We start from the raw sequence: 26,643 nt of genomic DNA on the forward strand, positions 1-26,643 counted from the left end.
ATGGATTATGCAGACAGGAAGCACGTCCTCTCAGATGAAACTAGCTCTCTTTGGCCATGTTTGCAGAAAGAACATCAGGGGGGCTGATGATATTGATCCTGGTAGTTTTTGTTGAAATTATTTTTTTGTTTGTAAAGTTAAAATAATGTAAGCATCAAAAACTCTGTTTACATTCCTGTATGTTTTCTTCTTTACAAGCACGGGTGCAGTAATTAGGCCTCGATGTTGTGTTATGAACTTGGATGTGGGGGTGGGGGATTCCTGGTGTGAGCAGTGACTGATGTGGGTTTCAAAGCCCTCTGTTGGAGCCACAGGAAAATGTTTTGCTTGTGATGCTAAAAGTTGTGTTTACCCTTTAGGAGAAAGCTTTGTGTCATTGCCGAGGGAAACCCGTGTGGACTGGATGCTCCCATCTGGAACTGCTGCTGCTCCTGCACAGATTATGCTGTGGACCTTTTTGTAGGACTCTAACCTAACAGGTAACTAAAAGCTGGGAGTAAAGTAGGAGGGATACTCCTGCTGAGGTGAGCAGCTCATTATGCTCATGCCTTGTTTTAAGTCACAGATCGCCGTGCTGATGCATGCACTGCTTTTCCCGCCACTCACTGTAGAGCAACAACTAGTTTCATAGTAATTTGCCTCTTTATTGATCTTGTAATAAAAAACATAAATCCATCGTCTGACTCTCTGTGCTATGAACTACTCATTCCTCAAATAACAAACAAAGCAACATCTCAGTAAAGACATTTATTAACAGGCTGGAGTAGCTCTCAGTATTTAAAAGTTTAACACATACTTTACACTGTCAAACATTAAAAATACATGTTAGACCTCAACACTAGTGACATGGAAAAAGGCAACCAGTGTGCAGACATTAATGCTCCAGTGAGACATGTCTCTGAGCTGGCAGTGACACCAGTGTGACAAAAGATCTGCTGAATCACAATATTCACATGTTTAGATATTGAAAAATACAGCAACCACAAACACACAAACTGTAACTGCATCTCCAAACCACAACCAAATTTGAATTTACGTTACAAATGATTAGTTAATAACAAAGCAGCTAAGGGCCCGGGGTAAAACTGATATCACCAAACTGACATGCAGTGTGCACACTGATATGACCAACAGAGGCTGTTTTTAGCAATGTTGCATTTGTTACAGCAACAATCAAACACCGTCATGTTCAACATCATCGTCTTTAAACACTTTGTTTTCTCATGATCAGTCATTGCTTTGGAACTTCAGCGCAGTTCTTCCAGTCCAACGCCTTTCTTACTCCATCTTTGGGAAGCCGTCAGTTTCACCTTCTGAGTCAGGGAGTCAGAATTCAAATGTCTACTTTTGTGCAATCAGAAGTCCCAGATAACATATTTGTTGTCTCAATACTAAACAGTGAAAATCAGCTGGTCACCATTGATCTCCAGTTTCAGAAAAACCTTTTTGCTCTTGTGTGTGAAGACAAAAATGAGCAACATAAAAATCCACACTGTGGCGTTTACATGTCATTTGTTAGGCCCCATAAATCCAGGCCTGGACATCGGGCGCTCGCCCTCCACACGGATCCCCGATTTGTCATTTCCTGTGAGGTCATCCAGCACCAAGACCTATTTTCCCATTAACGTTTTTGGGGAATTAAATCATTAGGGCTTTGTTTTTTTAAACTATTCTATTTAAAATTGAATAATAATAATAATACAAAGAAAATACTGTACCAGCCTTAGTAAGAAACTAAGAACTCTTTCCTTGCGTCCTTTCTTTGTATATCCAGACTCGCCTGTAGCTAGTAGTGTTCAGCTGTACTGAAACATAAAAAACAACACAGCTTTCCTCAAAGAGCTGCATGTTACTGTGGATCCTTTCCATCTCTATACGTTACAGCAGCGGTCCCCAACCCCCGGGCCTCGGACCGGTGCCGGTCCGTGAGTCGTTTGGTACCGGGCGGCGAGAGTTGAGGCTCAGGTGTGAAATGTCTGGTTTTCAGGGTCTTTATCGGTTTTCAGCGTTATTTTGTTATCATTAACTCGGTTTTCCTGGGTCTTTTCACCTGTGTTATGAATAAATCTTCTTTTTTTCGGTACCGGTACCAGTTTTATTTTGTTGTATTTATCCGCGACACCTTAAAGGCCGGTCCGTGAAAATAGTGTTGGGCATAAACCGGTCCGTGGTGCAAAAAAGGTTGGAGACCGCTGCGTGACAGGACATCCTGCAGTACCTGAGTGTTTGAGAACGATACAGTACTTCAGTGGTTGGTGGACGTAGTGAAACATTAATGTTCAGCTTTTCTTGTCATCATAAAGCACCCACCCATACCTTTTCTATAAGAAATATTGATTGATTGGTCTAAACTAATCACTGATCAACTCAAAAGGCATCGACAACAAAACACATTTATTAAAAATCATTATGAATCACTTGTTGATGTAAATGCACTTTTAAATAAACACATTTGCCTTTTCTTCCACACAAACACAAAAACATTACGGTCACAATAATGTGTCTGAATTCAAATAAATATTTGCTTTTCTTTCCGTCCTTTGAGAGATATTATTATGAAACCTGACTGCATCTTATAAAGTCTTAATTTCAACAGATTCGTCTCGAATACGAATATATATAAAAGGGAGTCTATGTAAACAAAAATACATATGAGAGCTGTGCAATAAAAACATCGAGGACTTCAGATGCACATCAGCACCAAACCTGTGCAGACTGCAGCCACCTGATGCGTGGGTTTGGTCACATACTGGACAGTTTGTCTCTGTTGTAGTGTCACTGATGTTAGTGGGCTTTGTATTTGGTGTGGAATCTCTCCAACAAGGCTCTCAGGATGCTCCCTGGGATTTGCTGATGTGTGTCTATCAGAGACTGGACTGCTTGCTGCACCTTCAGAGTAAAAACGCAAACAGAGATAGCGGCAGTCAAAAGGTTGACAGGAAACATCTGAGATAATGTTCTTTTCAAACTGTGTTAAAAGTCATTGTGGTTTTGATTTGAGGTATGCATATATTGTATCTGATGACACATGAGGGGGCGTTAACCCAGATGGTATAAAATATCTGCTTATGCTTTGATTAGTCGGAGATCAGCGCTGTCTGCGTACGGCGCTGGTCCCCCCACAGTTCTTTACACTCAAGGACACTGTTAAGTATCCTACCGGGGGGGGGGGGGGGGGGGGGGGGGGGGGGGACGACACTGGACTGAGTGCCATTAAGCAGGCCTACAGAGCGACACCCCTGCCTGCTGCTCCTCAGAGTATTTATTCTTCTGACTACTTTTACTTCCTATATTTTTAAAAAGACATCTGTACTTTTTTCTTCTTGCAGTTTCAAAACCAGCTCATTACTTTTGGTTTGACAGATTTGAGGGGAGTTTTTTTTACATCACTCCGAGCCTCCAAACATCAAAGCGATTTGAGCCTGAACAGTAACACAACAGCAGTGCTGATCGTTTATGAGCGACATAATGTCGCATAAAAAGAGACGTGTGTGTTGTCAGGGGCTGAAGTGGGCCAGTGTTGTTCTTTATTTCATTTCTTTCTTTTTTTGGAACAACACTGGAACGGCCACAGCTGTCCAGAAGTTGTGGCTGCGGTGTTTCGACATCTATCCAGTCAAGGTTCAGATGCTGGATTTCACAGGGAGAGAAAAGAACGAGACAACTTCACTCAGAGGTGGAGGAAGATGAGAAAGACGGGGCAGGAGAGGAAGAGGAGAGGCTAGATTTAAAGGTAAGGACTGCTCACTGAGGGTAAAGCTTACATGTACGTCCTCGTGTATTTCAAGCAGACATCATGTTTGTTCATATTGTGAAACCTGCTGCTGACGTAGACTAACTGTGTTATTTAAAGACCAACGAGCCAAGACAGCGGAGCGAAAGATTAACAAGATTAGTGGGCAGTAGATCAAGTTTACACGATGATGACTTTAACTTACTAACAACTGAAGACATTTGAATTATTATAGCAAGTTCAAAACCGAGACGATGACAGTTGAATATGAGAAAATCTGCTGGTGCAGTCTTCCCACGCCTGTCTCCATTTCTCCGCTTGGCTCGACCCAGAGTTAGTTAGCAGCTACAGGCCAAGCTGGGAACACTAAGCCTTATCCAGAGGTCTCTGTACGGAGCCGCGGACCTGCTGCTTTGGTGTTGAACAGGTGGACTCTGTCTCTACCTTCAGCTTTCTGAGCAGCCACATCTGCGCCCAGCAGCAGCTGCACTTCCTCCGTGTCCTGAGGAGGAAGAACCTGGACCAGGAGGTGGTCACATCCATACCTACATCCAAGTTTGAATGACCAACCGAGTACCCAGAGTAGATCACACAGGGAGAAATGGAAAGTCCACAGAGTAAGGCTCTGAGAAGGTCCAGGACCTTGCAGTGCAAACCAAAGCACTGCCATGCTGTTAGAGTGAAAGGAAGCAAACGCTTACTCACTTTCTGTGCTAGTTCAGCAGCATTTATGTTGGGGTCATATGGGATGGGATCCCCAAGGAAGGTTCGAAACTTCACAGGAAATCCACCATAAACAGGAGCTATAGGGAGACGAAATCTGTCATAGACCCAGCGGAAAAATCCTGGATAGACACATCAGAGAAAGAGCGTGTTCGATACGAGCTCAGACAGCAGTGCTTTGTTACAGAAACAAAATGTATGAAAATACATTATTACACAGGACAGTATCATTATTGTGATCAAGCCCCGCTGAGCTCCACAGTGTTGTTCTAGGTTAACGAAGGCTTTAACTCAGACGCACTTACTTTGATTCCCTGAACCTGAACTCTACAACAGAACACAGACTTTCAGTCTTTTTCAATGATAGGTTGCAAATATGTGCTGTGCTCCCTTGAACATGTGTCCCCAACCCCGGGAACAGACTGGCTCACATCCTGAAACTGAAACACTCCTGGGGTGATGCGAGACACCAGCAGTTTTCCTGGAGTAATACTGTAAATGTCAAAACTTACTGAGCGTTCCCAGAGATCTGAAGCCTTCCCGCACATTCTGAGTAAACATTGGAATTACTGGCTGAAAAACAGAGAGTGCAACACAAAGATGATCAGAGAGACGGTACTACCACAGCATCATTATCATTAAATGTTAGAAATGTAAAATATTTTATTAGAATTGATATATATATAGTTATAATGAGATGGCTGTTCATAAACACATTAATAACAGAAATCGATTTTTCTTTCTAAGCTACATGTTTATTGTACAAGAGCAAAGCAATCTGTCACTGTTAGCTGTACGATGAACAGTTCACAGATATGCATGTATTTGCAAACAAGAGTGTACAGAATTTAAAATCCCTCTCCTCACAATAATCAGCCCCCACCCCATCTTAATGACCTCATAGTACCGTATCACCCCGTTAGAGCACTTCACTCTCAGGCTGTTGGTTTACTTGTAGTTCCTAAAGTATTTAAAAGCAGCGTGGGAGGCAGAGCCTTCAGCTTCCAGTTTGTTAGTTTTGTTTGTCAGTGATAAAGTATTAAAATAATGTGACAGTCACATTTTGTAAGTTTAGTTTCACTTGTATCAAATAGGGCAGGAATGTACTGCTGTTGATGGTTCAAAAACATTACTGTGCTGAAATGTGACTAAATTAGACTGAAACAACGCACCGCTCGAGAATCAATGGCGACCTGGGCAAAGCCTTTCCGTTCGCCCCAGAGGAGAGGGTAGGTCTCATCACTAAACAGAGCTTCCCGCACTCCTCCCGGAGAAATCGCCAACAGGTGACCGTTCTTCAGAGCTCGAACACACTCCTCCTGAGGACCATGGATCACACTGAACACCTCCAAGAGCAATTTGAAACCTACAGTAATGAGACAAGACGACAGAGTAAGGAACAGACGGTCGCAGGTAATCACCAATACTTTACCATACTGTGCCCATGTTTCCCCAGTGCATCCAATGAGTGGGAATGTTAGATAAAAATACAAATGTCACAGTATTTTTGTAGCTAGCGTGACCCAGAGTACTGAAAGTCTGAGGTATAAAAGGCCAACAGTCTGTGGCGCTCCTGTGTTGCACATCAGCCAATCACAAAGGACCACCTAGTCCAGCGATGCAAACATCACATTTCCACCTGTGGTTCTGTGTGAGCCAACACACCTTCAATGCATGTCATGTAAGACTGACTAATAATCATTTGCTCGTGTTGACGTCTTTAGTGCAGGTTGTTATTTACGTAACACCGGAATCTTCTCCAGCTTCAGACCTCGGTTGGAAAAACACATATTTTATCTCCATCATTTCTTCCTCTTCTCGATCTGCAAAGATTCTGGTGATAGCTAACATAGTTTCTTTCTTTGTATGTTGAATGAAATTTTTCTATTAAGAAAATGATGTGATTTGGGTTGTTTGTTTGTTTTCAGCGAAAAAATAAAACCAAAACTGAGTGAATATCCTACAAGTGGTTTCGTGGTTTAAGAGCATCTGGAGAAGAATGATGACACAGTCGTTCTGGGAAAGTGTTTAGTGTGTGCTCCGTGTTAACGTTTGCACATGGGTCGGTGTGTACAGTACCTGGGATCTTAAAGAGGAAGTGGTCGGCTACGGAGTGGCAGGTCCGTCCCTTCTGAATGATAACGTGAGCGAGGAAGTAGTAGTAGTCGACTGGAATGGCTCCGTGATAGTACACGATCAGAGCTGGTCCTTCATCGGGAATCTTTTCCATACCATGAACCTCATACCCTAGTACACAGATAGCATTAGGGATCAATCAATTATGCATAGATGGTGCTGCATTAGACACTTAGAACTTTATTGTCATCTTCAGAGTTTTTGATTGGTGGAGAGGTTTCACCACTGCAAGGCGATTCTTCAGTCCTAAAACACCTGATGGAGTCTCTCAGGTGAGGGTTGGTGACCCACTATTAATCACACGAGTCATTGCGTGAGCCGAGGTATCGACCAGGGTGTGGTCTATTATGCCCCACCCTGCTATCATGTGAGTTATTGAGGTCATATGAGCCAAGGACAGGACTCATCCAGAAAGGGATCATCTGCAAAGCCACCGCGTGGCCTCAACATCGGCTGTTCACAGCGTCTCACAGCGATGGTGAGTCAACTGCTGTGTCTATATTCCAAAATTCAAACACTGGTAACCTGAACAGACTGTATGTGTACAGCTGTGCTTGTCCTGTTAAGATGGCTGAACATTTGCAGAGTGGTTGTTTGCTCTCGCTTCTACACACAGAGCATACACTACATCAGGGGTGGGCAACTCCAGGCCTCGAGGGCCGGTGTCCTGCAGGTTTTAGATCCCACCCTGGGTTAACACACCTGAATCACATGATTAGTTCATTAGCAGGCCTCTGGAGAACTTCAGAAATGCTGAGGAGTCATTTAGCCCTTTAAATCAGCTGTGATGGATCACGGACACATCTAAAACCTGCAGGACACCGGCACTCCAGGCCTGGAGTTGCCTAACCCTGCACTACATGGTTTAGCCTGTGTTTGGGTGTTTTGTTCTCGGGATTCACGAGGACAGAAAGCGAAACCTGCAGTTTGATGTCAAGTCCACGAGAGGCTACACGAAGCTCTCCATCAGCTGTTAGCACTGACTGTTGGATGAGGGGTGACAAACCAAACAAACCAAACAAACTTTTCAAGCACGACTGAGAACTCATACACATGTACAGTGCTGGCTTTAACCAAATGGAGGCTGTTACTGATAGCAGTGGATGTAGAGCACTGTGTCATCGTAAATGAAGGACCTTGGTGTCCTACCATGCCAGATGGCTCCGTGTCCGTCCCACAGAGTAGCTAAGGTCTTCCTGGCTCCGTCCCACAGGTTGTTACAGTAAGCTTCTTTCAGCTGATTCTTCCTCTGGTAGAAGAAATAAGCAGAACTTTATCACCTGCTCACGCTTTCAGGAGATCATCAATATTCACTTTTTATAACGTGAGTTATAGGACTCTACCACCATGGCCTGTATGTATGCTCACCACACCCCACTGATAAAGACAAAGCATGCTGAAGTACATTTAAAATTTGCTGAACAACAGTCAGACAAGCCTGGGAAATGGTGGGAAAATGCTAATAGTTTCTCCATACAGGACGTGGTCTGAAGCTGTCATTATCAACTTTTATACAAAGTATTAAATAAATTTCCCTGTGGCATTTTCCATTATTACACATTACTTAATTATAGACATCAATGGTTGGATTTATTTGCATGTGTGGATTGGATGGGTAGTTACTGACAACCCAGTCAAGACTTCCTGTTGGGAAGAATTTGATGCCAATTTGATGTAAATAGTTTTGGGTTTTTTAAGACCAGACCAGCAGTATTTATACTGTAAAAAGCTAGAAACCCATCCGGTAATTACAGGCAACCTATTACTTAACAAATTTTACCAAATGTTTTTCATGAAGTTCTTTTCTTTTCCCTATTTTGTCACCACTGACGCGTCTGGTGCAAATATCTCATAAATAGGAGGCATGCAGGTTCACTGAGTAAAACATCATGCCTCTGTCACATGACACAGGATCCACAGTGCCTATACGTAATAAAGGAAAGTGTCTTTGTGGTTCAGATGTTGCTCAGAAGAAGATGATTTAAAAGTGTATTAGTCCACAGGCATGAAAGGAACTGTTACGAATTAGCCCATAAAAAGTAACAAAGGTTTTTAGTTAACAGTCTTTTCGAATAAACAATTTTTTTTGAGTAAAAATAAAAAATAATGGCATGCCAGCTTTGTTTTTATAGGACAAACCTTACGGGATCAACTCCTAAAAGCTTAACAGTGAACAAAACACTTCCAAACTTTGAGAAAACCAGTGTGGTTGTTACAATAAACACAGTATTTTTTTCTCAGGATGCTTTACTTTATAAATTCATTTCTGCTGAGCAGCTGAAACAGCTTCATGAGTGTTAAAGAACTTTTCTGAAGCACATTGCTCTTCACCATCACAGCTTGCTGTCTTTAAGAGTGTCAGTATTTTTCTTTTGATGTTTGTGGGGCAATTTCTCCACAACTTGTGTTGATCACAATTATTGACAGGCTGGTATAATAAGTGGGTCTGAAACTGTGCAGGGCTTCTCTGCATCAGCTCACTGCATAGCACTATCGACATGTGGGGATACCCAAGTTGGCCAGCAGGTGTCACTGTGGAGAGAGGTTTCAGATTGTTTCAAAACTTCGATACAATTTTGGCACAAATGCTTTGAATGTTTCACAAAGCCTTGCTTTCCCAACATTCCCCGTCCCCAGTCGGACTGGGAGTGACGTGTTTGGCCACATGGTCTCCTGATTGGCTGTCTGAGTGTCATTCAAAGACGATGTGCGTTTTACAGATCATTGGGAAAAAAACAGTAAGTAGAGTTTCAGTCTAACACGTCTCTCTGCAACAAAGACAAACGAAGAGACAGCAACATCACAAGTGTAACAACCTGCCTGACTGTCAGAAATGTGATGTCGGGTGAGCAGGCCAGCATATGCTGTGTGGCCCCAGAGCAGCGGCCCTTTGCTGCGTGTCTTCCCCTTATTACTTATCTAAAGTAGTGTTGATTCTAATTTGTGCATCCAATTTTTATTTTCTAAAGTAATGAAAGATGTATGCTGTACAATCTTTCCAAACCTGGAAAAAGAACAGTTCAAAGAAATCCTTACTTTTAAGCAAAGTGTGTAATATGTGCAATAATGACGTTTCTGGAGTAATGACCCCACCACTGATCACAACAAACACCTCCAGGGTGCACAAACATTTGACCATGCATGGATTTAATGTCTGTGACATACTGCTTAGAGATGATCTCAATGACAATTGATTATGGAACTGGATTTGCTAAATTCTTATCAATTCCCATCCCTACTTAGGCCTCATATATAAAACTATAAAATACAAACTCAATACTTTGAATCAACTTCAATCAATGCCTGGTTTATTTTTTATAAAATAACAAGTGAGCAGGCCTCACCTGTCCATGGAACTACTTGCCAGTCAACTGTCCTATTGATGTTGAACCTCTAAAACCAGGGAACTATGTAAAAAAATAGCTGTGAACTCCTTTATTTAAATCTGAAAGTTTCAATCAGACAGTCCTACAAACACTGCGCAGATGTCAGAAGCTACTAAAATGGTGTTTTTGTCCCAAACATTATGGAGGGAGCTGCAGATGATAACTAAACAGTGAAGGTCCTTTTATTTGTGTGACTGCGAGTGTAAGCATCATCATCATCATCATCATCATTTATTTATATAGCACTTTAAAAACACACCTGTTAGACCAAAGTGCTGTACAATACTAATATGCACATAGTAATAGACATAGCAATAAAGTTAAAAAACAATAAAAAAAAAATAATGAAAATAAAATAAAATAAAATAAAAATGTCAGTTACCCACAGAGTTAAAAGCCAGGGAATAAAAATAGGTTTTTAATAAAGACTTAAAAACTGGCACTGATGCAGCCTGTCTAATATGGAGAGGAAGGTTATTCCAAAGCATCGGCGCGGCAACAGAGAACGCTCGGTCTCCTCCAAGTTTCAGCCGTGACTTTGGGACCGAAAGCAGCAACTGCTCAGCTGACCGAAGGGAACGAGTGGGGACGTGGGGCTTCAACAAATCAGACAAATAAACAGGTGCCAGACCATTTAGAGATTTAAAAGCCAATAAAGCACTGTTTACTTACCTTGTAGACATGAAGGAAGAGTATAGAGAGGTAAAGGAAGATAACGATGAGGAAAGGCACGATGAAGACGATGGCTAGGGGTGTGAAGACCCACAACAGGTATTCCAAGACACTCAGATAGTCCTCTTGATCAAGACCCGCCCATTCCTCCCATGCATGAAACAAACACACCTGTCGACCAGGACCAGAATGTCAATACTAACATCCCTCACTTTGGTCCAGGTGAAAACATCTCAGTAATTACTGGATGGGTAACTTTAAAATACGTAACACATTCTTTGTATCAGCAGTGGTTAACTGTGTTATGTAACATCACAGTTGGACATAAAATACCACTGTGGGAGAATCTAGAGTTTCTAAGCGACGGACACCATAGAAGCTCCTTTCAATGCTTAACATGTGACGCAGTGATAGTATAACACTCTTACTAATACCAGGTCAGATCGTAATAACAACTACGGTCCAGGACAAATGATCTACATTTAAATTTAGAACGGCGTGGGGCCCACGATCTGAACGCCTCCTCTGTGGAGGAGTGGGCCTCAAAGAGGGCTGGAGAGACATCCCATCATGCACACTGTGGGACTTATTATCCACTTGTTGCCAACATATTGTGAAAAATCCATCCATGCATCTTTTTCCGCTTCTCCTTGAGGCGGGCTGGAGCCTATCCCAGCTGTGTAAGGGCAAGAGGCAGGGTACACCTGGACAGGTCGCTAGTCTGTCGCAGGGCCAACACTATGGGCGATTTAGCCTCACCAATCTCTTTGGACTGTGGGAGGAAGGTCCCGGAGAGAACATGCAAACAGAAAGATCTGATGGTGCAGCAGTGTTAACCCTCCGTTATGGACAGTGTTATTGTATTATGTGCATCTTCAAATAAAGTCATGCATGAACACCAAAGCTGATGTTATATAAATAATACATTTCTTTCTAGGTGAGCTCGATTTCATTATCAAGTCCTTGGACAGGATGCATACCAAGACAGAGAGCGTGTCCTCCGCGCCCGTCAGACATGACTGGTTGCCTGACATAGTGCTCTGCTCTCAGCCACGAGAACTCCAGCTCAGCCGACTGACGCTCCGATCAGGTCTCAGGCAGACTGCATAGAGAACACCTGCTGCTACATAGAAAGGAGGTAAAGGAGGACGCAGTGGATTACGCAGACTCCAATTTCTAGTAAACACCAGCAGCTTTTTAAAACCAACTAAACTGACAGCAACTTTACATAGCATTAGTATCTAGAACAGCACCACAGTGTTACTGGAATAGGAAGAGGCTACATTTGATCAGCAAAATGACAACAGCGAGCTGGGGCTACGGTATAATAACTGACTGTGAGCTAAGTCTCATTGAAGGAGCTGGAAAATCTGACATTTCTCAAGAAACCTCTAATTCTAAGAGCCAACTCCCCGGTTACAGACATAAAAACGGTACCTACCGACTGCTTACTCGGTAAAGCGTGCCATTAAACTGTAGCACGACATTCAATATTACACTAGCAAAACCTATGCTTCTTAGAGCTACCAACTATCCTGTCCATCAACCCGGAACGTCGTCGGGCGAACACAGAGTCGCAGATTTCTATCCTAAAACTGCCGATGAAAGAGTTCTACTCGCGAACAAGGAAGAGTTTCCGGGTCGACTCGTTCGCTTCAAAATAAAAACAAAACTAATTGCACCTGCTTTCAAACAGTAACTATATACAGTCATAGTTTTGAGAATATAACCCTCAAAAGTAAAAGTGGAAAATGTCAAAATGGTAAATGGCCTGCATTTGTATAGCGCTTTTCTAGTCCCTAAGGACCCCAAAGCGCTTCACACTACATTCAGTCATTCACCCATTCACACACACATTCACACACTGGTGATGGCAGCTACAAAAGATGCCATTAAATTTAAAAAGCGCAATAAAATCAGTAAAAATAGATGCATTAATGTAGCTATAAAGCAATTAAAATGAAACAGTTGGTGTTCTAATGACCATGAGATTTAGTGATTTTAAAGGAAAAATTTTGTTAGAATTTTTTTCTATAAAAAACAAAACAAAACAAAAAAATTGCAACTTTTATTTTGAAAAACAGCGGAAATCCGCTGTTAGCTTATAGTGCGGAAATAATCAATAATAAAGGAAAGAGTCCCATGCTGCTTAAAGACGCAAGCAGCTCGTCGGTAAATGAAAGTGTGTTTGTTGTTGCAGCGAGCTAACCGCCATGATGCTGGAAATGAGAAGAGTAGCCCTGGTGGCGGAAATCATCTTCACCAAGAAGGAGTCACTGCAGGAGGAAGAAACGATTCATTGTCGTTGCTCCAGAGCCTTCGTACAGTGAGCCTCCACCACCTTTCCTCTGTCCGCTACAACTCATACACGTAATTCATTAGCAGCACGTCGAACAACAGTCTGATCTAAACCGGTGTTTGTCTCAGCCCGGCTGACATGGCAACCAGCCAGTGTGGGTCATTAAAAGACGACGCAAGAAACGAACTCCAGTCAAATCTTTGAAATTCCGTGTAATAAATGTCGTTTTAATGAATAACTGACTTGAGTGAAGGCAACCACAAAGCAGCGTTTTAAAAAGCTATCATATCAATCACAGTTGAATGAATCGCAGTCATTACAAGGCTACTACTGTTGCTAGCACAATGCTGAACCCCAAAAGAAAAGGTTAGCAGCTGTGTGCTGGTGGCAGCGTGGTATGAGCGGTGGAATCAGACACTATAGTGCCAAACGTATTCACTCGTCTGCCTTCACACACACATGAACTTGAGTGACATCCCATGATACTGTCCCAGCCTTTGCAGCTATAACAGCTTCAACTCCTCTGGGGAGGCTTCCCACACGGGCTATATATTACTTTATTTTTTCACAGTCGTTTAGATGTTGTTGTTCTCAGTACCCAAACACCTTGAGTTTTAGCGGATACACTGATGTATACAGATGCATCTATGGATTTCCTACATCTGTCCTTTATGTCCATCGCCTCTTTACAGGGATCGAGAGTTGTATCGTTCTGATAACAGACTTCTGCCTGACCTGGAAAACACTGTACAAGGTACATCCTGTCATGATATTTAATAGTACCAGGGATTAAAATAATCACCTATGAAATGTATCAGGCATTGGGGTAGAAGAATGTGGCTCTCTTAACCTCGCTGTACTGTCTAGTTTTAGTTGCCATGATTTAAAAAATACATTTCTCAACTCATAGATGTAGATGATGGTGAAGAGGAGGAAGAGGAGACTGAGGTGGAGGAGCTGGATGAAGAAACTCAGATGATGGCCAGCATGGGCCTGCCTTTAGCCTTTGTGTGCTCCTCCGAGCAGAGGAGAGCAGTAAGTCACACAGTTTTGCAGTGCTGTGTTATTAAAGTCGCCGTTTTTTGAAATGAAAGCTAAAAAGCAGCTTTGGTTGTTATTTTCCGTCATGTCACAGGGGTGGAGGTCTAACAGGAGTTCCTCAAAATACTGTGAAGAAACAAGTGAAGAAGAGGAAAGTGAAGAAGATCCACAGGCTGATGAAAAAGGTGATGCGATTATCTTATTGCTTTTATTGTTTTTATTACGAGTAATATTACGAAGGTTTGTATGTGGTAGAGTATCCACCTTCTCCACGGTCTAACTCATCTCCTCCCATACCTGAGTTTTTGTGTCAGCTACTGCCACAGCTGCACTCGGCTTGTAGATGGTGGAGCTGACAGGTACCATCTGGTACTGGGATTACTGTGACAACATGCACTAGTGAGCTTTCAATGGCAGCATATTAATGATCAAGAAACTGATCAATATACTGACCTCACAGCCCATTGTTCCCTCAGCGCTGTTAGTTTCAGTCATTGTGCAGATGTCCTGTTTATAAGGTTAAACACCTGCAGCCAGCTGAGACTGAAGAAGTCAGCTGGAAGAGTGACGAAACGTTTCTCCCACTGAAAACGTCCAGATGAACAGAATCAACTTTTGGGAACACCATCCCACTGTTTGTAAATGTTGGGAACATTTAACATTCAACATGCTAATTAAGGCCTGTTAAATGTTAACGCCGTCTGCGACATAGCTCTTGCACAATCAGACCTTTGGGTCCACACAGCTGAATTTTCCAGACCAGCAAATTGCCAGAAGTTCTCCTTTTAGGCGGTCAGCTTACAGGCTTTTATCAGCAGCACATGTCTCCTTACCTTCTTAATTACAATGGAAGCAGTAACAGCGTATTCATTGTTTCAGAGTATTGCATGTGGTCCTTCTTTTTTTCATGCGACTGTGATGTCATGCATAGGGATGGGTATCGTTTAGGTTTTATCTGGTACCGGTGCCAAACCGGTACTTTTGAAACGGTGCCGGTGCTCAAACGGTGCTTAAAGAATAGAGAACACAAACTTTGTCCAAAAACCTCTCATGTTCAGCTGTTTTTTGTAAAAAGATAACAATGTGTGCCTTTTCTGCAGCTATGGGGCATATATGGTATCACTCTTGACTGGAAGCAGTGCTTAAACAATGGAAAAAACACAAACTTTGTCCAAAAACCTCTCATGTTTAGCTGTTTTCCACTTTTTCTTTGGTCATTTTAGCCTTTTTGGCCAGGGTGAAGGGAGCATCTGCCATCAAACAAGAAGACAGCTGCATGTAGCTATGATGATGTTTGCTAGTTCACCTTACATGCATTAATGTAATAACGTGGTTAGCCTACTCAACGTAAATTACACACGAACAACATTAAGCTACTCACGCAGAGAAGAACGGCTGCTGCTGCATCATCATCCTCATCATTTCTGCTACACTGGCAGGGCTAGGGGCCAGGACTCTCCTCTTCGGGTTTTTGGGGGATGTTGCTAACTCCGGGTCTGATAACAGGCACCACACCCGCAGTAGATGTGCTCGGTGTGAGGTCTCACAGCAAGCTACCAAATACGGTTCATTTCTTGGCTTTTAACAAAACTCTATGCGTCGCCAGGTGTTTCATCGGATTTGAGGTGTTACCTCCTTTGACAGTATCACAGTATCAGCTTAAAGCACTTGTTGCTGCTGAGTTTGCATCTTTTGCTGTGAAGTACAGCCAGACTTTGACCGCTTCACCTTGAGCATTTTTAATCTGTAGCTCTGCTCTAACAGAACGTACGTACCTGGGCCCTGCCTACTATCCTCGGAAACGTAAAATGATTGGCTAGAAGTGTATCACAGCTCAGGAAAAAAAGCACCGAAATGTGCGCTGCTTTTCGGTCTGGTTACTACCGTTTATGTCAGAACCGGTACCCATCCCTAGTCATGCATGATGTTTTTATGTCATAGTTGATGAGGAGGCGTTTGATCCACGAGTGGGAGTATCAGGAGGGATCCAAGATGCTGGCTGGGAAGCCTACTGGGGTAAGAATGGTCACATGACGTTTATAGTGAAATGTATGAAGACTGTTTTTTCTAACACTGCACTGTGACACCGGGTTTGGTAGGAAGACATAGAGATATCATGTTGGGTCAGTGGATACTCGGGGTGGCTGTGGCTCAGGAGGCAGTGGGTCAACTACCAGTGGCCTCCTCCAGTCTGCTGGGCAAGACGTTCGTCTACTTCTTCATTCAGGAGTAGAAGTTGGCAGGTCATCCAGGTCTTTAGGTCTTGCAGACATGTCTCCTGATGTCGAATTCATTTGTGTCATCTGACTTCATAAAAATTATAACTGTTTATCGTGCTCCTCAGAACCTGCACAATTCATCCAAAATTCTGGCTTCACGCGTCTGTTTAGACCAACACAGACAGGAAAGCAGTATGGACTGATTACATTGTGCTTCTACTCTCCCGGAGTGCTCGAAGCGCCGTATACGACATGCCTCATTCACCCACTCATGCAAGTGCAAACTTAATCTACATTCACACACATTCACACTCTGATGAACACATCGGAGGGCAACTTGGGGTTAGTATCTTGCCCAAGGACACTTGGCATGCAGACTGGAGAAGCCTGGGATCGAACCACCAACCTTCCGATCAGGAGCTGAGCTGCTCTACCACCTGAGCCACAGCCGCCCCGAGTATCCACTGACCATTTAAAAAAAAGAAGTTCCACCATATCTTCTTCATGTTCTTTTAATGCAACAATCCTACACATGAAATATTAACTAATGTTTTGACTCTTCTGCAGCACAACAGGGAGAAGCTCTGATGTGGAGCAGCTGGCTGGAGAAACATGAGCTGCCGTCTTCAGAAGATCCAGGACGGACTCCTTGGGACAACCCGGATACTAAAGCTCTCTGGGACAAACACGCTACAGAGACCTACTATTCTTATTGGGAACAGTACTCGTACTGGGCGGGACAGGGCTGGACCTTTGAGCAGTCTGCCTGTAATGGGAACGCTGGAGGGGAAGAAGAAACAGGAATCACGGACAGAGGTTTACAGAGCCAATCAGAGAAACAGAGCGACGGCCCTACTGAAGCTGAGAGTAAACACGAAGAAGATGATGCTGAAGTTTTGCATGTTCTGTTTGGACAGAGCTTCACAGTGGAGGCAGGTGGACAGTGTGTGGCTGGTTCAGTCATGGTCCAGTCAGAGGGAGTGTCCTGCAGCTCTGATGATGCTTCTGATGATGGGAATAACCGCAAGAGACCAGCTGACTCTGTACAGCATCACAGCGCTACTACAGGTAACAATTGTGTGTATGAGGTGTGGCCAAGGCTGCATGATCAGCAGACTATCTGTCTGCTGAGTCTCAGTCATAACATTTCTCATTGTTTTCTTTTTCAAGCATTTTGAGTGGAACCTGTTTCAAAGGACACCCGTAACATAAACTAAGGTTCTTCCACTTGGTGCTGGCAGTGAGAGACAAACGCTCAGCTCACTGGGACAACGAGACACTGACCTCAGTGTCGAATGTCTGTCCACCAACATGTTCTGTCCAGCAACGTGTCCAGGGGGACAAGAACAAAGTACGGGCGCCCACAGGAAACTAAATATTGAATCAAATAAAGTCAGTGTAGAAAACCCCCACAGCCTATACACAAGAGAAATCAGTTATGTTGAGAAACATTAGCTGTTCGATAGGCCGGGGTCGGCAACCTTTAACACACAGAGAGCCACGTGGACCCAGTTTCCACGGAAAAGGAAACACTGGCAGCTGCGAACACTTTGTGACTCTAAAATGACGATAAGACTGCATCCTGTTTTTTTACCTTCACGCTTCGTATAAACAACAATAATGTGTTGCTCATGAAATCTACAGAGAAAAAGACATTTGTGTAATAAACACATTTTGAACTCTTAGAAAAATATTAACAAAAACAAACACGATTAAAAAGCTGAACTTAAATGATCCACAGACCAAACAAAGCTGAGCGTGTAGCGGAGCCTGAATTTCAAAATAAATGTCACTAAACCATGATGAATACATTTTTGCAAAGTACCTGCATAGATATTTCTTTCACCTGCTTAATGGGACTTCTGCTCCTGAACGTCTGCGCACGGCGTCTGCAGATCGGGGCCGTGCGGCGTGAGCGGTGTGGAGAATAGCTGCTCACATACGTGTGTGGATCAGAAGCTCGACAAGACTCCAGATGCATATGTCTTCATGTTTATGTGTCGGGATGGCGCTCCATGTTTCAAACACGAGTTGGATTTGGTTGGTCTCGACATCACTCCATCTGTGATCCTGAACAAGAGCGGCCTCGATGTCGAGTGTGGCGCTTACTTTGAGCGTCAAAAAAATAATGAAATATAATTTGATTTTAATGTTTCAAGATCACAGTCATCTTCCAATTTAGAACTAAAACAAATAGAATACACTTCAATTAAATACTTTAATTTACTTTCCCAAACCACGCGGGAGTATAAGGATGAAATGGCGCCTGTGGCTCTGGAGCCGCGGGTTGCCGACCGCTGGCGTAGGTCTTCACAACCACTGAAAACAAATGTCTTCAGAAAAGTGGAAGGAGCTCACATCCCGACAGCGTCAGTCAACCTTGGATCGCACAGGAACTTGTTACTTTGGTGACAATGACTTCAGTAACTCAGTGTCACAGAAAATGTGTTTGTGTTTACTGAGCTGTGTATGAAAATGAGTCAAAGACTGAATCTTAACTTGTTCAGTTCTGTTTGGTTAATCATGTTCTTGTCCTGTGGTTTTCACCACAGTTTTTTCTCCTTTGTTCAGTAAATGGATGTGTGGTTGCTTTAATAAACACGTAGCGTTTTGCACGTCCTGACACAGGCTTCCAACTGGCTGCTGCCGGGAATAACGGACGGCACGGATCGAGGAATGAAACACCCGATGGAAAGGATGATAATGACGATGACGACAAACCACCAGGAAAAGGATGCGCTAAAGTCAAACGGAGGTAAGTTTGATGTTCTATCATGGAGACCGTCATCTCTCCAACAAGCCCGGGAATAATGTTTCTGCTGTTTGTCCTTGTTGTCAGTCATGAGCTGGATGTGGACGAGTGCCCACGTCTGACACCCGAGGAAGCCTGGAGTCAGCTTGGCCTCAAACACAACCCAGAGCCTCAGTAAGTCTTCCTCTGCTCCTTTGGGAATCTCGTCTGCCGACTCCAACTCAGATACCTTGTGATTGGTCGTTTATGTTTATGATAGAAATATAAAACATGCAAAACAAAAACACTCAGATGAAAACATTTCAACTTGATTATTAGAAATGGGCCTAAAGCTGAAGTTGTTATTCAGCACATGTCCTGCTTTGTTTGTGGTAGGTCACAAGTCCTCAGTGACTGCATCCACTTTACCTGCTAAAATACATAATGGTCTTCTAGGCAGAGACACGAAAATAAGAAATGAGATTAAAAATATAATATATTAGTTCCAAAAAGATAAGATTGGTGAAACAAAACACAGTCGGGGTAAAAAAGTATTAAAGGACAAAAAATATTCATCATTGAATTTTGCAGCCTTATGCTTTACATCACTGATTGGAACCCATCTCCTCATAAAACAGAAAGTTAACTGAAACAAACATATGAGCCAGTATGGATCCAACTTCACTGAACTATCACCAAATCAGATTAACTGTCGCCTCAAGGTTTACATTGTAAGACCCTGCAATGATACAAAGAAGACCCCAACAGTCAGGCAGACAGCGACGAGCAGCTCTGGGCAACAGTGGGAAGGAAAAACCATTTTAACAGGAAGAAACTCCCAGTATCTTCTGCGACTGGTTCAGGTTGAGGGGAGGAAGATGGGACCAAATGCACACTGTGGAAGTGTGGAACGACTTTTCCCAGCGGACCTTTCACAGCAGGGAAAGCACAGGGCGAGTGATTGTGACTGTAGTGCACAGGAGATGTAATGTGGCATCGTGTGCTAACAGCACTGATTCTTCATTAACAGACAAACATGTGACATGAAAGCCGTTAACTTCAGCAAACCAGCATCTAGAACACAAAAGGCCTGCAAGGCAGCGAATGCTGCAAATTGACAGTTTTTATGCTTGAAGTGTTGCAGGTGTCGGCTCTGGTGAAATGATTGAACCCAGCCTGCTTCTGAGCCGTTTCTCTGTGTTTTAGAAACACAAAGGTTTATGTGAGCGCGGCTGTTTGAGTGTAAACATGTTTTTAAATGTCTAAATTGTAACAATGTGTTCGTGTCTCAGGTTCAACAGTGTGTTCAGCTTCAAAGGAAGCTCAGCTTCAAAGTGTCAGAAGCAGCGATGGACCAAGAGGAAAATCAGCAGCACCAGGTTCTCAAAGACGGGCAGAGACAGCACACGTCCACAGATCAGCACCTCCCTTTGTAAGGTACGACCTGCAACGGGCTGAAGAGCGGACGTGTTCTGAAGCCTGTCCCTGATCAGCCAGGACAGATTAGATGTTTTCAGTTTTGTGAGCATGAAAGATGACCCCAGAATCTCAATAAGTCCTCAGACGTTAGGCTGGAGTAACAGCTGAAAGGAAGCATCACAGTGGAAATCACTGAAAGTCATGTCCTTTACCTGTTCTCCTGGCATGTCCGTGGACGTGGATTAAAAGCACGGAGGACTGGAACAGCTTAGATAGGAGGAAGTCGAGCAGAGCTTTGTTTGTTTGAACGTTACACAGAACGAAAAAAGTCTTTTTGTTTCACAGGTTCAAAGTTTCCTTGAACAGGTCCAGCGAGAGTGTGACCGGAGTGAGGTGGACAGAGAGAGACACCCTGAGGACAAGCCTCCATTTTTAAGAGAAGCTGAAGAAGAAAAAGACGGGAGGAAAAAGGAGGTGAAGAATTCTGCATCCAGTTTAGATGCAGAGGGCAGCAGTTACCCCAGCATCACCTCCAACTCTGTCACAGAGCCGGAGGAGAGTGACGTGGAGGAGAGTGAGGAGCAGCCGGGCACACACTTACCCTGTCCTCAGATTCCTGACTTTCTCCTGCCTGACGAGCCTGAAGTTCACAGTAAATCTGCTGGTGAATCAGGTTGTTCATAGTAAGGCTGTGCTGTTTAAAAGAAATGAACAAAAAAGTAACTGCCTAATATTTATGTCTGTGTAGAATTAAGTGTGAAACACACAAAAACACCAAAGAAGAAGAAGAAGAAGAAGCAGGTCCCAGCAGAGATGGCAGCTGAACCACAGCTGGCTAAATACTGGGCTCAGCGCTACAGACTCTTCTCTCGCTTTGATGAAGGGATCAGACTGGACCGAGGTTAGTCTGCACACTGCAGTTATGTCACATTACTCCAGTGGAATCAACAACATGTGAGTCATAGTTAACCTCTAAATGACTGAGAGCCGGCTCTGCATCACAGTTCAGGTCATTTCAGTGTTCTCACCTGGATGGCTGAGCATCCAGGTGAGTAAAAGCTCCAAAGATCATTTTTATAAACCACGTTTAAAGAAGTGTTTGAATATTACTTTGTTAGGCCCTGAGGAGTGTCAGTGACTGGCAGCAACACTGATTGTCCTGCATTTTTATTTTTTAATGTCAGATTTAAACAAAACAAAAACCTGACACTCGTGACGTCGCCTCCCAACAGCTGCTGTATAACTATTAGATATAATATTTCTTTTACACTTGACGATTCAGTGTTACTCATCGTTTACTGTCACTGGATTAGCTAATAACTAACTTATAACTAACTTATAACTAACTTATAACTAACTTATAACTTACTTATAACTTACTTATAACTTACTTATAACTTACTTATAACTTACTTATAACTTACTTATAACTAACTTATAACTAACTTATAACTTACTTATAACTAACTTATAACTAACTTATAACTAACTTATAACTTACTTATAACTTACTTATAACTTACTTATAACTAACTTATAACTAACTTATAACTAACTTATAACTAACTTATAACTTACTTATAACTCAGAGTGCACAGTACAGTAATAAGTTTATCTGCAGCAGTCTGAGCAGGAGACCAGACCTGCCGCTCCCCGCCCACCTCCTCCAGCGTGTCTGGAGAAATACCAACGACCAGTTTTACTGATGAGTGACGATAGCGACTGTTAGTCATCTAGTCGCACACATTACTACTACGAAGCTCGTTCAACCTTTGGTTCAGAACTAAAGAAGCTTCGTGGAAGAGACGTGAAACAAAGTCGCTTTCTAGCCAAGCTCCTCAGACATGAACAGTAACTGAGGAATGTACAGAGAAAGAAATCAAGACACATGGCTTAGTAAGGAAGGAGAAAACTGAGGTTTTTAGAAAAACTCTCAAAATATAAAGACTTTGAAATTGAGAAGAGCATCAGCGTAACACAGATCCTCCTTCTGGGCTCTGCTCACGTACTGAGGAGAACCACCCTCATGGCAGCCTTATAATTTCCTTTGGGATTAATAAAGTTTTCTGATTCTGATGTTCAACAAGTACCTTGAACAGTAGTCGTGATTTGGCGCTATATAACTAACATTGTATTGAATTAAACTGAGAAGGAATGGGTGATGAATACAGCAGGAAGTTTGCTGGCGTCTCTTTGCAGGGTTTAGCTGCTCAGGTCGTCTCACACATGCTCATCATGTGTTTCAGAGGGCTGGTTCTCTGTGACACCGGAGAGAATCGCTGAGCACATTGCCCTCAGGGTGGAGCACAGTTTCTCTGCGTCTCAGCTGGTCATAGACGCCTTCTGTGGTGTAGGAGGAAATGCCATCCAGTTTGCCCTCACTGGAAAGAGAGGTAAGTGTTTATAAGTTCATAAGGTGTTTTTAGAAATGCTGAACACGCTGAGCTCACAGTCTGTCCTCTGCGTCGTGTTTCTCTCTCAGTCTTAGCCGTTGACATCGATCCAGTGCGGCTGGACATGGCTCGGCACAATGCTGCGGTTTACAGTGTGGCCGACCGAATCGACTTCATACAAGGGGACTTCCTTCAGCTGGCCCCCCACCTCCACGCTGATGTGGTCTTCCTGTCGCCACCGTGGGGAGGACCTGACTACCTAACTGCTGAGGTGTTCGACATCAGGACCATGATGGAGCCTGATGGATATCCTTTGATGAGGAAGTGGAGGGATGTTAGTGACTGACAGGATTCGTTTGCAGGAGGGACCGAAAACTGAGAGGAGAAAATTACAGCTTAGCTTTGAAAAATGTTTTTGCGTTTTCAATTTTACAGAAGACGTCAGGAGTCATCTGTTCATCTGTTAGAATAATAACGTGCAAACGCCAGCCCTCACTTTTTATATTTTGTTTCCAATCAGTCAGACTTTCTTGTCATCTTTGAACAGTTTTCTAGCTTTCAGTTTCTGGATTGGCTGCTTCCACATCCAGTTGCAGTTCAGTCCTTATCTCAGCTGCAAACATCACACTGACAGGCACGTGGCACAGACACCCAAGTTTTTAACACAGTGGGGCAAAAAAGTATTTAGTCAGCCACCGATTGTGCAAGTTCCCCCACCTAAAATGATGACAGAGGTCAGTAATTTGCACCAGAGGTACACTTCAACTGTGAGAGACAGAATGTGAAAAATAAATCCATGAATTCACATGGTAGGATTTGTAAAGAATTTATTGGTAAATCAGGGTGGAAAATAAGTATTTGGTCAATAACAAAAATACAACTCAATACTTTGTAACATAACCTTTGTTGGCAATAACAGAGGTCAAACGTTTACTATAGGTCTTTACCAGGTTTGCACACACAGTAGCTGGTATTTTGGCCCATTCCTCCATGCAGATCTTCTCGAGAGCAGTGATGTTTTGGGGCTGTCGCCGAGCAACACGGACTTTCAACTCCCGCCACAGATTTTCTATGGGGTTGAGGTCTGGAGACTGGCTAGGCCACTCCAGGACTTTCAAATGCTTCTTACGGAGCCACTCCTTTGTTGCCCGGGCGGTGTGTTTTGGATCATTGTCATGTTGGAAGACCCAGCCTCGTTTCATCTTCAAAGTTCTCACTGATGGAAGGAGGTTTTGGCTCAAAATCTCACGATACATGGCCCCATTCATTCTGTCCTTAACACGGATCAGTCGTCCTGTCCCCTTGGCAGAAAAACAGCCCCATAGCATGATGTTTCCACCCCCATGCTTCACAGTAGGTATGGTGTTCTTGGGATGCAACTCAGTATTCTTCTTCCTCCAAACACGACGAGTTGAGTTTATACCAAAAAGTTCTACTTTGGTTTCATCTGACCACATGACATTCTCCCAATCCTCTGCTGTATCATCCATGTGCTCTCTGGCAAACTTCAGACGGGCCTGGACATGCACTGGCTTCAGCAGCGGAACACGTCTGGCACTGCGGGATTTGATTCCCTGCCGTTGTAGTGTGTTACTGATGGTGACCTTTGTTACTTTGGTCCCAGCTCTCTGCAGGTCATTCACCAGGTTCCCCCCGTGTGGTTCTGGGATCTTTGCTCACCGTTCTCATGATCATTTTGACCCCACGGGATGAGATCTTGCGTGGAGCCCCAGATCGAGGGAGATTATCAGTGGTCTTGTATGTCTTCCATTTTCTGATGATTGCTCCCACAGTTGATTTTTTCACACCAAGCTGCTTGCCTATTGTAGATTCACTCTTCCCAGTCTGGTGCAGGTCTACAATACTTTTCCTGGTGTCCTTCGAAAGCTCTTTGGTCTTGGCCATGGCGGAGTTTGGAGTCTGACTGTTTGAGGCTGTGGACAGGTGTCTTTTATACAGATGATGAGTTCAAACAGGTGCCATTCATACAGGTAACGAGTGGGGGACAGAAAAGCTTCTTACAGAAGACGTTACAGGTCTGTGAGAGCCAGAGATTTTCCATGTTTGAGGTGACCAAATACTTATTTTCCACCCTAATTTACGAATAAATTCTTTACAAATCCTACCATGTGGATTCATGGATTTTTTTTTTTCACATTCTGTCTCTCACAGTTGAAGTGTACCTCTGGTGCAAATTACTGACCTCTGTCATCATTTTAAGTGGGGGAACTTGCACAATCGGTGGCTGACTAAATACTTTTTTGCCCCACTGTATTGTAAGACAGTCCCTACAGTTAAGCCCTGAAAGGTGAACTTTATTTCAGGCACTCTGCAGGTAACACAGTCAGTCTGTTCAATCTGAAAGTTTCTTTTTTTGAACATGCAGTTTTCATCCTTGACACTCGGCACATTTGAGATCTTCCGCCTGGCCAAACTGATATCAGACAACATTGTGTACTTTCTTCCGCGTAATGTTGACATGGATCAGGTCAGTGTGTTCAGGATTTCTCAAACATGTAATGTAATCTGTACTTTGACATATTTCGTGTGACCGTGGATGTCTGGATGTTCATGCTCCACTGGACTGGCAACGCCGCGGTGGCATCGTTCTTTATGTACCCAGACTCTTATACTTGTAATGAGTATTGTGTTGTAGTTGTGTTTGCTTTGCTCAGCTTGTGTTGGGACTGTCTTACTGAAATCTTGTCTCTACAGGTGGCGTCTTTAGCCGGCCCAGGAGGGAAGGTGGAGGTCGAGCAGAACTTCCTCAACAACAAGCTGAAGACAGTGACTGCTTACTTTGGCAGCTTGATAAGCCCGGGCTAAGCCAAGCACCAGTACGAGCGACGATGAAGGAGAACGGACCGAACATCATTTCTGCTGTTTGTCATCATTTCTGTTCCAGGTTACTGAACCACATCCACACAGGATTCACTCTGCAGATCAGCCTGGCCCAGCTTACCCACCTGCCATTTTCTGTATCTTTATAATATCTGTTTTTATTTTGTCCTTTTATTCTACATTTGAGCCTAATAAAATGTTTTTCTCATTGTTTTTATGCAATGTTTTGGTACATTTTAGTTTAAGACTGGCAGATGACAAAGACATTAACTACATCAGCAACAGAGTTATTGACATCTGCACAGCAGAACCGTCTTTTAAAAAGCTGTTTATGTGTTTGCTAAAGAGGTGCAGTGTGGGGGGCAAAGCTTTGATAGCTGCCACTAGGATGGTAACCGGACTGGTTCTGATATAGCACCTTTCTACTCCACCTCTCCACATTCTGATGATGGGGTCACCGGCCCAGGCAGGCGGGCAGGTCTTGCAGATCGAGGTTTGTGAATGCGATATCTTGAAAACGAGGCAGTGTAGGGGCTTCAGTCTGATGCCACAGGTGCATCTGTTACTAATCTCCGATCAAACGTCAGGTTTATTTGAAAATCTTGTGAATGCGATAACTCGTGAACAAGGTGGCGTAGAATTTTGAAATTGATACCATGAGTGTGTCTACTGCAAATCTCAGACGACTTCAAATCCTGGAGATAAAGTTTTTGACATCTCGCTGTGATGTAGGATTTAGTTTGATACAGTAGGTGTGTCTGCTAGGAGGCAGGGGGGGTAGCACTAGCAGCTGCTGGCATTCACGCTCCAACCTTCCAGTTAGTAGATGACCTTCTCTACATCCTGAGCTACGGCTTTGGAGTGAGGGACACACGATCCATACTACAATATGTTTATCTTACAGTGACCTGATGCAATTAAAATTGCAATTATGTATCCATGTAACTATTTTCACAAGTATTCAATTTCATTCAGTTTTTTATAGTGCTAAAGCACAAGAGTCATTTCCAGGGCCTTTATAGAGTCATCGTCATCGTGATGAAAGTGCGT

General features: G+C 43.3%; 2 protein-coding genes across 11 annotated transcripts; one reads left to right on the plus strand and one right to left on the minus strand.

The window, feature by feature from the left end:
- Window positions 1-601: 601 nt before the first annotated feature.
- tmem68 (transmembrane protein 68) lies at window positions 602-12,997 on the minus strand. 7 transcript variants are annotated; one of them, XR_014889426.1, is made up of 11 exons: window positions 12,092-12,279; window positions 11,631-11,773; window positions 10,651-10,821; window positions 7,742-7,841; window positions 6,536-6,703; window positions 5,629-5,822; window positions 4,969-5,029; window positions 4,439-4,578; window positions 2,707-2,889; window positions 1,719-1,805; window positions 602-1,610 (listed from the first exon to the last, which is right to left on the minus strand). XR_014889426.1 is itself a non-coding variant. In XM_085253722.1 (9 exons), exons 2-9 carry the CDS (start codon window positions 11,682-11,684, stop codon window positions 2,785-2,787), a joined length of 993 nt encoding a protein of 330 aa, XP_085109848.1. In that variant the 5' UTR covers window positions 11,685-11,773; window positions 12,860-12,997; the 3' UTR covers window positions 603-2,784. The 7 variants fall into 7 exon arrangements, 4 of the variants coding, with proteins under 4 accessions (XP_085109848.1, XP_085109849.1, XP_085109847.1 ...); XR_014889424.1 differs by having other exon boundaries at window positions 603-1,610; window positions 1,719-2,889; XR_014889425.1 differs by having other exon boundaries at window positions 604-1,805.
- tgs1 (trimethylguanosine synthase 1) lies at window positions 12,748-25,806 on the plus strand. 4 transcript variants are annotated; one of them, XM_085253714.1, is made up of 15 exons: window positions 12,748-13,020; window positions 13,642-13,703; window positions 13,860-13,984; window positions 14,085-14,175; window positions 15,932-16,006; window positions 16,777-17,277; window positions 18,838-18,964; window positions 19,049-19,135; window positions 20,233-20,377; window positions 20,705-21,032; window positions 21,108-21,260; window positions 22,606-22,752; window positions 22,842-23,058; window positions 25,162-25,240; window positions 25,468-25,806. In XM_085253714.1, the coding sequence occupies exons 1-15, from the start codon at window positions 12,827-12,829 to the stop codon at window positions 25,576-25,578; spliced, it is 2,442 nt and encodes an 813-aa protein (XP_085109840.1). In that variant the 5' UTR covers window positions 12,748-12,826; the 3' UTR covers window positions 25,579-25,806. The 4 variants fall into 4 exon arrangements, with proteins under 4 accessions (XP_085109840.1, XP_085109841.1, XP_085109842.1 ...); XM_085253715.1 differs by having other exon boundaries at window positions 20,705-21,023; XM_085253716.1 differs by having other exon boundaries at window positions 12,843-12,976.
- The last annotated feature ends 837 nt before the right edge of the window (window positions 25,807-26,643 follow it).

The sequence above is a fragment of the Mchenga conophoros genome, linkage group LG18 (genome assembly GCF_057382185.1).
Source record: "Mchenga conophoros isolate Kocher_MC1m ecotype Shallow Benthic linkage group LG18, M_conophoros_male_GT1.1, whole genome shotgun sequence".
NCBI classification, from domain to species: Eukaryota; Metazoa; Chordata; class Actinopteri; order Cichliformes; family Cichlidae; genus Mchenga; species Mchenga conophoros.

What these genes read in the sequence shown, in the direction of transcription:
- tgs1 (XM_085253714.1), top strand. Translation starts at nt 12,827, where the DNA reads ATGAAAGTGTGTTTGTTGTTGCAGCGAGCTAACCGCCATGATGCTGGA. An exon ending in CCTGGAAAACACTGTACAAG is followed by an intron (nt 13,704 to 13,859) that starts GTACATCCTGTC and finishes CTCAACTCATAG; the next exon opens with ATGTAGATGATGGTGAAGAG. An exon ending in TGCGCTAAAGTCAAACGGAG is followed by an intron (nt 18,965 to 19,048) that starts GTAAGTTTGATG and finishes CCTTGTTGTCAG; the next exon opens with TCATGAGCTGGATGTGGACG.
- tmem68 (XM_085253722.1), bottom strand. Translation starts at nt 11,684, where the DNA reads ATGTCAGGCAACCAGTCATGTCTGACGGGCGCGGAGGACACGCTCTCT. An exon ending in TCTTCCTTCATGTCTACAAG is followed by an intron (nt 7,842 to 10,650) that starts GTAAGTAAACAG and finishes TTCTTCTACCAG; the next exon opens with AGGAAGAATCAGCTGAAAGA. An exon ending in CTGCTGAACTAGCACAGAAA is followed by an intron (nt 2,890 to 4,438) that starts GTGAGTAAGCGT and finishes TTTACTCTGAAG; the next exon opens with GTGCAGCAAGCAGTCCAGTC.